At 44.2% G+C, this 10,798-nt stretch overlaps 1 protein-coding gene and 1 long non-coding RNA gene across 3 annotated transcripts; one reads left to right on the top strand and one right to left on the bottom strand.

Annotated features, from left to right (window-relative positions):
- Nucleotides 1–1,055: 1,055 nt before the first annotated feature.
- LOC115543456 (zinc-finger homeodomain protein 4-like) lies at nucleotides 1,056–10,706 on the top strand. The gene is made up of 4 exons (XM_030355832.1): nucleotides 1,056–1,220; nucleotides 2,431–2,553; nucleotides 9,682–9,726; nucleotides 10,466–10,706. Exons 1-4 carry the CDS (start codon nucleotides 1,057–1,059, stop codon nucleotides 10,677–10,679), a joined length of 546 nt encoding a protein of 181 aa, XP_030211692.1. The 5' UTR covers nucleotide 1,056; the 3' UTR covers nucleotides 10,680–10,706.
- Nucleotides 8,214–10,798, bottom strand: LOC115543459 (uncharacterized). 2 transcript variants are annotated; one of them, XR_003976701.1, is made up of 6 exons: nucleotides 10,489–10,684; nucleotides 9,795–9,916; nucleotides 9,562–9,715; nucleotides 9,000–9,088; nucleotides 8,566–8,633; nucleotides 8,214–8,355 (listed from the first exon to the last, which is right to left on the bottom strand). It is a non-coding gene; the product is annotated as an uncharacterized LOC115543459 (long non-coding RNA). The 2 variants fall into 2 exon arrangements; XR_003976700.1 differs by adding an exon at nucleotides 10,776–10,798 and having other exon boundaries at nucleotides 8,351–8,633; nucleotides 10,489–10,695.

The following is a 10,798-nucleotide window of genomic DNA, read 5'->3' as shown; positions in this document are numbered from 1 at the left end:
TTGCCTCATACTTGCACAACCTTTTTCCGTGTGTTTTCTGTGCGTAGCCTACAATGAGAAAGGTAGGTGTGCTTCTTCAAATGGAAACCACACTTAATGTAACGGGGGCCTGTCCTACGAACCTGAATAGGGTTAGCGAGGTATGTTGAGCTCAAAGCCTGGGTTAGCTGGACCACGAAAGTCGATCTCTTTAAGCGTCGGTGTATCACCATGGTGACTTATGCTCGCAACCAAACCTGGTCGGGAGCAGGTTTTCAGAGTTTTTTGGGAATTTTGCTCGTTCACCACTGAGTTCAACCGAGATGGCGAGTTCGCCATCCGAGGAAAAGGGGCGTGTTTGTGCGCGTCGCTAGGCAACGTCCTCGGACCTCCGAGAGGGATGGATGATAAAACGCAGCATTAACAGTGCGTTCCAGAGGCCATCCAAACCAGTGGGACGTGGCACTTATCCTACCTCCAACTAAGAAAAGTGCACTGGAATGCCTGTCGAAGTGGAACATCCCACCGTCGAAGTGGAACCTCCTACTATCGAACTGGGGGGTGATCGACCTAACCCCACTCACCAAGTAGGAGCTAGTACAGTTCAGGTAGGATAAGTCCCACATCCCATTGCTTTGGATGGGCTCTGGAACGCACCAAGGCCCATTCACACCTTACGGTAAATACGGATACGGACCGTTTCGTCCGGTCCCGGAGGTGTTTCGTCCGTCAATGTGTCCGTCGCCTCTGAGCTTACGAATCCGGAGTGCTCCGGGAGAAACGGAGCAAAACCACCGGAAATCGAGTATAGAGTCAAAAGCCAGACCATTCGCGAAAATAGATGGAGTAGTTTAATAATTGATATATTGTATTTAACGTTTTATACTTATATTATACTACATACCTGACCTTTTTTATTTTATTCCCCTGCTTTGGCAATGAGTTGTAACTGGTCATTTAAAAATGGCGCAACATTTTGAGGAGATTTGAGTGTTGATACTGACACTTGACACTTTTTGCACTTTTTTTTGTCTATTTCGGATGAAACAAAGCAAAATCATCTCCTCTACAGATGCCATGCTTGCGATTGTCGATGCCGTTATTTGTGACACGACAGTCACTGCCCTCAAGAGGATGTATTGCGTAACATCCATAACAACGCTGAAACCGCACGGAGGTATGAAGGGTAGTCCCGGAGAAAACGTTTGGTACGGACGGACGAATTTCGTCTGGATCCGGAGGTATGAATCACGCCTCGTTTCCACATACGTATGTTTTTCATGAGGATGGCCGACAGTCTTTCCAAAAATTAAATATTTAGAAGAATACATGACACTTTGCTTTGATAGTTACATACCTCTGATTGGAGATTGATTGTCGGCGGTGTCATGCCAAATTTGTACCGGCTGCCAAATTTGTACCGGGCGCGTCATCCATACGTAATCCATTCCAAACCTGCCTGGCAACAGATGATCGCGAAAGGTTCACGGACATTCGCGAACCTTCTATCTAGCGATCCGTTATCTGTATTGTGCTATTTCGTCCTTGACCTGCTTTAAACACTCAGTTTACTTGCTAAATTTGATTAAACAATTAAATACAATACAAATATAAAGTAAAAACAAGTGTTATCTAGCGATCCATTTTCTGTATTATGTTATTTCGTCTTTGGCAACATGAGCGCGAATGTTTTTTGAAACCCGCTTTAAACACTCAGTTTACTAGCTAAATTTGATTAAACAATTGAATACAATACAAATATATAAAGTAAAAGTGTGAGCGCGAATGTTTTTTGAAACCTGCCCGGCAACGGACGACGCGATCATCTGCTGCCAGGCAGGTTTGGAATGGATTACGTATGGATGACGCGCCCGGTACAAATTTGGCATGACAGCGGCTCTGTCATGCCAAATTTGTACCGGCCTACGTCATCAGTTGTTGACAACTTGACAACTGATTTGATTGGGTTGTCCGTTGCCGGGCAGGTTTCAAAAAACATTCGGCTCATGTTTCCAAAGACAAAATAACATAATACAGATAACGGATCGCTAGATAACACTTGTTTTTACTTTATATTTGTATTGTATTGAATTGTTTAATCGAATTTAGCTAGTAAACTGTGTGTTTAAAGCAGGTTTCAAAAACCTGTCTTGTCACGCTCAATGAAATAGTGCAATTAACGAGCATGAAAGTTCGCGAATGTTTAAGAACCTTCCTACGTCATTCGACGCGATCGCCCGTTGCCAGGCAACAGACGATCGCATCGTCTGTTGCCAGGCAGGTTTGGAATTTGTCAACAACTGATGACATAGGCCGGTACAAATTTGGTAGCCAGTACAAATTTGGCATGACAGCTCCTCCAAAATAATGTTTGTACTAAAAATGACACAATTAATTTACACTCAATCATTTCACACATACTCTTTACAAATGCCTTGGATGTCGAGGCAGTGGGGTCAGCGGACATCCCCCCTTCCACTCCTACCATCATCGGCAGACCCTCGTTATTGGCGAGAGCCAGCTCCTCCGAAGTGGTGAAGGGCGGTGGACCGGTCCCCCTCCCAGTCGCTACAGGTAATCAACAGGAGATTAAAGGTTGGAGCCTATGCCATTGCAAATCATAGGCTAGATTCACCTGAAATTATTCAAATTACCACCAAACTTACCACATTGAATAATATTTTTATATTTATTTTTGACTTGGCCCCATGTTCGTAGGAGCGTGCTGGCACCACATATATGGGGGTAAAAGGCATGATGATAGGCTACATGATATTTTTTAGACAATATGCAGAATCTTTTCAATTACGAATTAACACGGCCGGCTATTTTTTGCCAGCACGCCACCCTAGCCATATTATGGGCAACCGTGTTCCCCTTGGCTGTGATTTGGACTTTGAATTCCTCGTAGGAATTCATAATAATACACTGCTCGCCTTGGATGAAATACATCGCTCTCGCTCGATTCATTTTGCATAAGGGTGAGTCAAATGACGCGATAAACGCCCCTTTTATGTGAACGCGCATTGAACCTAAAGCGGAAAACCTGGTTCGACTAATTGAATCTAAAGTGAGCGTCGTGTTACCATTTAACTCTGATTGCGAGTCGCGTCTCTGTCGAGCCAGGTTTTCCCAAGAAAGCCTGGGTATGGCGTCACATTAGTGCCATAATTCACTAATGTGATAAAAGATGCATTCGGGCGTATTACATTATTCCACACGCGTAGATATTAACTGCGAGCGCGCAAATGATCTCTGCGCGCGCAAAACAGCCTCTCGCGCGCGCAAATTACCTCAGCGCGCGCAAAACAGCCTCTCGCGCGCGCAAATTACCTCAGCGCGCGCAAAACCTCTCGCAAAAGATGTTTTTACGCTCTCGCTCGAATTTAATTTTGGCACTATGGGGGAGGGAACCAAGGCAGGGCGGGCTTTCCTATGATTGGCTGTTTCTGAAGCGCGAAATTTGATTGACAGCCCTCCTCAGCTCTCCTCTCATTCAATTCTGAATTGTACAGTTAATGGCTGAAACGATAGTTACTTATTGTAACTCTAGATTCTATGAGTATAGGGGCAGCCTTTTAAGGCTATCGATATTGGGTTATCCCTAGGCGTGAGCCGTAGCACTGAAAATTTGTAATCCCCCCACCAACAGCGTGGGCCTCAATAACGTCCGCGTGCGGCGTGCCTCAACGACGTCCGCATTTCGCAGATATAGTCGGGCGCCGGCGGACGTTCTCCTCCCAATAAACAGCTTTTCTTCAGCTATTTAAAGGACAATGAGGCCGACACTTCAAAGGCTGCGCCTATACTCATAGAATCTGGAGTTACAATACGTTCAGCCATTTACTGTACAATTCAGAATTGAATGTGAGGAGGGCTGTCAATCAAATATCGCGCTTCAGAAACGGCCAATCACGTTTGGCCGTTTCACGTATCGCCCTGCCTTGGTTCCCTCCCCCATAGTGCCAAAATTAAATTCGAGCGAGAGCGTAAAAACATCTTTCGCGAGAGGTTTTGCGCGCGCTGAGGTAATTTGCGCGCGCGAGAGGCTGTTTTGCGCGCGCTGAGGTAATTTGCGCGCGCGAGAGGCTGTTTTGCGCGCGCAGAGATCATTTGCGCGCTCGCAGTTAATATCTACGCGTGTGGAATAATGCAATACGCCCGAATGCATCTTTTATCACATTAGTGAATTATGGCACTAATGTGACGCCATACCTGGGTATTGTAACGTGCGATGGTGTAGGTCAGGGTTAGCATGAAGGAGGCAACATGTGAGATTCTCCTCACGGTACTTTTATTATGCTAAAAGCTTTTGACCATACCACGCCAGACTGTGGTCAAGTGAGCCGCCATTCGTTCATCCGCGGTTAAGCCAGCCGTCACACAAAATCTTCGTGCGCCTTTACTCTAAACAGCCTTTGGGTGGTATCTCGCAACGTTTTCAAAATAAAAGCCTTCACCTACGTGTGTAGATATATAGAACACTAGCTGGCTGCGTCTAGAATGTCCGCACTTGCGGACATCTTGCCAGTCAGCTGCTCACCCATAACATTGTGTTGGTAGTGCTACATGTACTTTATAAATAACCATAACTTGCTACATTTTCAACCGTTTTACCAACGGTTGGGTTTCTTACAAACCTTATTAACGTGGTTATAATATTGTACCAATTTTAGAACATTTAATTTTTTTTAGAATCTTACATAATTATTCATCAGTATCAAGTATGCAGTGCCGTTACTACATCTGACGTTTATAACAAAACAAACCGTTTGAAAATGTAGCAAGGTGGTTAAGGTTATTTAAAAAGTACATGTACCACTACCAAGTCAACACAGTGTTATGGGTGAGCAGCTGACTGTGGCAAGTTGGCCGCCAGTGCGGACGGACCTTCGACTCCATTGGCCAGCAGAATATGCATTTGTACGTTTTTCTAATGACATTTTCTCAAAATCTATACAGTAAAATCAAATGGTTCCTTGTGGTCAAGTAGTCAGTACAACAGTTAGTATGGTCATATCAGTCAGTGCCTGAACTTATGTGACATTCGGTCTATAGCCTACTTCAAATTGCTGACATAATGCAATTTGCAAAGGCGAGAATATGCATGTGTACGTATTTCAAATGACATTTTCTCAAAATCTATACAGTAAAATAACATGGTTCCTTGTGTACAAGTAGTCAGCACACAGGTTAAAATACACATATCAGTCAGTGCCTGAACTTATGTGAAATTCGGTCTATAGCCCACTTGCTGACATAATGCAATTTTGCAAAGGCGAGAATATGCATGTGTACGTTTTTCAAATGACATTTTCTCTAAATCTATACAGTGAAATCTAATGGTTCCTTGTGTACAAGTAGTCGGTACAACAGTTAGTATGGTCATATCAGTCAGTGCCTGAACTTATGTGAAATTCGGTCTATAGCCCACTTCAAAGTGCTGACATAATGCAATTTTGCATTATGGTGACCGATTAAATGTGATGGGAAAAATAAAACGACTTGTCCGACTTGAGGGCCGCGTTATGAAACGATGCGTCAGATAAACGATCGCACACATACGACAGAGCCTATAAACTCAACGAATGAATCCTATTCAACAGCCCGTTCCCTAGTAAATCATTTAATTATTTTCGTTAAGTGACCGTAACATACCTTTGTTTTCCGTTCGTTCCTTGCAGAAACAACACAGACAGAATAAGCTTATTAATAAGACGGAAATCGTCGAGCGATGTCTTTTGTTCAGAAGCGTTTTTCAATATGTGTGCAACACTAGACATGCAAAACGTTAAAGATTCATAGAAAAAAATGCCAACGTCATGCAGCTCATTGTGACGTCATAAGAGAGATGACCTCTCCACCGTGGCCGTGTGTGTGTTCTTGTCCTGTGTTTGTGCGTGCGTGTGTTACGGACAGTGCTGTTAGCCTAGCAGAGGCGAGATGTTTGCATGTCATGAATATTCATAAGAGCCAAAATCTATCTATCAATGTAAGCACCAACAGAGGATCGTGGGCATCAGGGCTCCATTTCCCGATAACGATGCTCGTACGATCATTCTCACGATGGATCTTGCAAGCCATCGTAAATTTCTTTGGAGCGCTTCGAACGCGCGTTCACTGCACTCACGACGTTCGTAGGATTGTAACCGTCTACTGACACGGTGCTGAAATGGGCTCCGTAGGAGGGGGTGACGCAGGAATGATGCAGGAAAATGGGGTTAAAGCGTTAAAATATCTCCCCATCAAGGCCATCAACAGAATAGCCTACGAAAAGATTAGACTGCAATAATATGAATGCTAAACATATTAAAACACAATTGATTAGGCCTAGGCTGACATATGCTACATTAGTCCTTATCCTGAACGCACTACTACATTTTTTCCAAGGCATTTTCCCCCCTGAAATAATTACAAAAATAGCTTGATGCAAAACAAAAAATGCAACATTCCATTAATTCAGTAGCATTCAAACTCAGATTCTGGGCATTGAAACCCGCTATTGCTGACCCGATTAGGAGAGCTTGGTCTAGATCCTGCCCATATTGTTGGGGAGGATGATGTATAGGCCTTTTTACACTGCCAAGCCGGACACCCGCATGCAAGATGAGCTCACGTCTGAGTAAAGACTACAAACGAAATTAACTATTTACAAGTGCAAAAACTTCAACTTATTGTTCATTTTGCTGAGCACTTGTTTTTTATCCCGACAAAAGCCTCATAAGGAAAGTTCCTCTGCGTCTCTCGTAGATCGTAGGCCTACCATCTTTCAAGATATTTTTTAATGTGACTACATAACCTCTCACATGATCAGCAGCTCGCGGATTTCACTTACACCGAAACAGCCTGCCTTCGCCATCATATCCCTTCTTCTCCGGGTAGGCTATACTAGGTTATTAACTTATCCTGGAGTATATTAAACAAATCCCAGCACCACACCAAAAGGAGGCAGCAAATCAGAGCTAAACATATCTGCTCATTTCCACATGGTAAGAGAGCAACACAAAACAGGTTTATAATATTTGGATGATTTATTTTCTTTAAATCAAGCAGGTTACATTTCATTCGTTTTTACACAATCTGATATTTGGAGGCATTTGCAAATATGCTCATAAATTACATGATTTGTAATCCCAAAGAATGAGTTGGTTAATGATCAATATTGGGATCAACAGTGATCACGCTACTAATGTAGGCATTATGTATGCAGGCAGAAAAAGAAAAGTTCCCATTAAGGTCTCATGTGAAACACCACAGGTCTGAAATACTCAGAACACATGAAAATGGCACAAAAATGAATTTCACTCTCCAACCTTTTGCTAAAGAGACGTTGACAGGCCCACAGAGAGCCTGGAGCTCACGGGACAACATGCACACACGTTCTGCTTCATGAAGAGGTCAGATTATCGTCAGACCATAGACATTACATGTAAGGACACTGAACATTTGGCCGGATTACACATAGAAATGCAATCCAAAACAAAATGGGTAAAGATAAAGCATGTTTATTCATGCGGCAAACAAGGTACTTCAAGCCCTCAAAGAATTAAACTCAAAACGCAGATGAGGTAAAAGAAGAAACTTCTAAATTAAAGTGGAGCGACCCAGGGACAAGTCTGGTTTGGGTTAAAGATTATGGATGGTTAACTTTGTGTAACGTGTTTGGACAAGCAAGTTTAGGTTTTAGGCAAGCGACTTCAGGTTTTAGGCAAGCGACTTCAGGTATTAGGCAAGCGAGTTTAGGCAAGCGAGTTTAGGCAAGCGAGTTTAGGCAAGCGAGTTTAGGCAAGCGAGTTTAGGCAAGCGAGTTTAGGCAAGCGAGTTTAGGCAAGCGAGTTTAGGCAAGCGAGTTTAGGCAAGCGAGTTTAGGCAAGCGAGTTTAGGCAAGCGAGTTTAGGCAAGCGAGTTTAGGCAAGCGAGTTTAGGCAAGCGAGTTTAGGCAAGCGAGTTTAGGCAAGCGAGTTTAGGCAAGCGAGTTCAGGCAAGCGAGTTCAGGCAAGCGAGTTCAGGCAAGCGAGTTCAGGCAAGCGAGTTCAGGCAAGCGAGTTCAGGCAAGCGAGTTCAGGCAAGCGAGTTCAGGCAAGCGAGTTCAGTTATTAGGCAAGCGAGTTCAGTTATTAGGCAAGCGAGTTTAGGCAAGCAAGTTCAGGTTTTATGCAAGCGAGTTTAGGTTTTATGCAAGCGAGTTTAGACAAGCGAGTTTAGGTTTTATGCAAGCGAGTTTAGACAAGCGAGTTTAGGCAAGCAAGTTTAGGTAAGAGAGTCAAGTTACTTTAGGCCTCACTTTATTTGCGGTTAAATTGCGGCATTAGGTTTAGAAAGAAGGTTAAGATCCAGGCTCAGGTTTGCTTCCAGCCTCGTCCCTCTAGTCGCTCCCTATAAAGAGGGTTTCCAGCTACCGTGTTAAAATACAACAGCTGGGATTACAGATATGGAGTACAGAAATAAATGACAAAGATTGATTCAAACATTCTTCCCCCAAAATGTGGTGCAACATAAAATGGAGAAAATAATGACTTTCTCTCCATTGAAACCCAGTCATATCTTACGATCTCACGAAGTCCCGCTGCAAGGGGGCGGACTTACGAGCTCTGTGTAGCCATCCAGGGATCCTCAGGGTTTATGGGAGTAGGACACACTGGTGTAGTTCAGTACTGTGAAGTAAATTGATGCAAAAAGTAGAATCAGTGTCAAGGGCAATCAAATGTCTCTAAATGCAGGAGCAGCCCCATCTGGTCTCAATCAGCATTTGATTTCAGACTTAAATTAGCGAAAAAACAAGCATTTATTTACTGCAACAGTCCTAGTGCTGGAGAACCAGGTTTCAAAAAAATTCAATACGAGCCTCCAGGTGCATTGGAGTTACTGCATTTAATTAACTTTAATTTAATTAAGAGCACACTAGTCATAGGAGATGTTCACAGAAAAGACTGGTCTTCAGACCTTTATAAAGATCAGGAGGGATTATATAATTGCCGTTTGACGCGTTAGGTCTGTTCAAGGAGGAAGTGAATATTTACCAGCGTTGGGTCTCTGCACCCTGACACCCAGCTGCCACACATCTGGTCTCCCTTTAAGTCGCCTGAGGCAGAGGTCAACTTAATTGAACCTAAGGGGAATGGATCACAAGAAAAGGTAAGGATAAATCAAAGCTAAACATAGAAAGGATGAAAACAAGCATTGTCCAACATGGGGTTCGGCGATATTTTGATGTAAAAACATTTAGGTGTACGATCCACTCAAAAACAGGCTCTTCTTATCATGTTTCCAATGTACCCCGAGTTACTACGCCCTCATCAGCCACCAGGTGGCAGACTTGATTTCGTCAGTAGAAGGAGCAAAATAGCCATCCAGCTTGATTACAGCAATAGTAGAGGAGCGAGTCAAAAGAACGCGTTCGAGCACCTTCAGCCATTGGCTATTGTTCAAGGACATCCCGCTGATTGGCTGAAGTCAGATCTTATTCTCTAGAAAGTTTGTTACAGAAGAAGCCCCTAGTATCAAAGCAACATACCCGCCAAACAAAACTAACCTTGTTGAATAAATGAAAATGTCTTCAAGATGGTCAATCCAGTATCTTACCGGTTCCTCATGGAGTCTCTAGTCGGCTGCGCTGTAGGCCTTTGGTCCGTCCTCTGCTCCGGGATGAGGTCCTGAGTATAACGAACCAGTCAGTCATCAAGCTGCTTGGTGTCTTCAAAGAGGTGGAGGTTTGACCGCCTGCACCATGAGGACGCTGTGGATACGGTATGGGACCATTTATCAGCGGAACTGAACTGCAGAACTTTAATCACATCAGCTGTAGATTTATATACCGTCGTCAGCCCCTGATTTATATATGTCGTCAGCCCCTGAGCAGTGATCTTCATCCCCAGTGATCTTCATCCCCAGTGATCTTCATCCCCAGTGATCTTCATCCCCAGTGACTCCTTCAATCCTGCTGGAGCAAACACTCAGTTACCATTTGGAGATGACCCAGCTACCCTAGTGTACTCTCTACCCTAGTGTACTCTCTACCCTAGTGTACTCTCTACCCTAGTGTACTCACTACTAAGTGATACAACCCGGTTCAGTGTTTCCCCCAGACAATGTCTGAGTCAAGGTGCTGGGGGGGGGGTCTTCGGTGAGGGTTTCAGTTCACCATTATACATACAACCGCCTTTTCAATTGCATTCAAAATGCTTTATGGCACAACTATTGTTTTGAACAGTATACAGTATTACCGACAAATTATTTATCTATATTTTTGTACTTGAGGAAAGTATGTTTTCTTTCCCTACGAGTTTTGCACATTGTTATTGCATAATTATTTTTTATATATAATTTTTCTACATTGGTAGTCAAGGCGGGGCCCTACTGTTAAGACGGCCTTAACCACACAGTGCTGGGGAAACACTGCAGTGACTTGAGTTCAACATTAGAGTTTAGTCCCCACATGTCGACGCCACAGTTCATGGCTGCGCTCTTTGATCTTCTCGTTGATCAGATTGACCTGGAGGAAGAGCTTACCTTCCATGGACGAGGAGCTGGTTGGTCTAAACACGAGCCGCCTTCGGACCTCCACCGCCGGATCCCCCAGCTGTCCTCCACCGCCGGGACCGTCTCCTCCAGGACCTCCACCGGGCCGACCGCCTGGTCCTCCACCGCCGGGACCGTCTCCTCCAGGACCTCCACCGGGCCGACCGCCTGGACCTCCGTAACGTCGCCTCATTTCTTCTGAAATGTGACACACGTTCTATTTGCACCCTGGACATTCCTCCCCGTTCATGATGCACTGGAGAAGAGTTTAGCTTTACTGGATGAGGAGCCGCCGCCTCCG

This window comes from Gadus morhua, chromosome 5 (assembly GCF_902167405.1).
Source record: "Gadus morhua chromosome 5, gadMor3.0, whole genome shotgun sequence".
In the NCBI taxonomy this organism is placed as follows: Eukaryota; Metazoa; Chordata; class Actinopteri; order Gadiformes; family Gadidae; genus Gadus; species Gadus morhua.
This window is presented reverse-complemented; position numbering and strand designations above follow the sequence as displayed.

Coding starts and splice junctions, on each gene's coding strand:
- LOC115543456 (XM_030355832.1), top strand. CDS start 1,057: ATGCTTGCGATTGTCGATGCCGTTATTTGTGACACGACAGTCACTGCC. Junction 2,554..9,681: donor CCCCCTCCCAGTCGCTACAG/GTAATCAACAGG, acceptor GTGTCTTCAAAG/AGGTGGAGGTTTGACCGCCT. Junction 9,727..10,465: donor ATGAGGACGCTGTGGATACG/GTATGGGACCAT, acceptor CTCGTTGATCAG/ATTGACCTGGAGGAAGAGCT.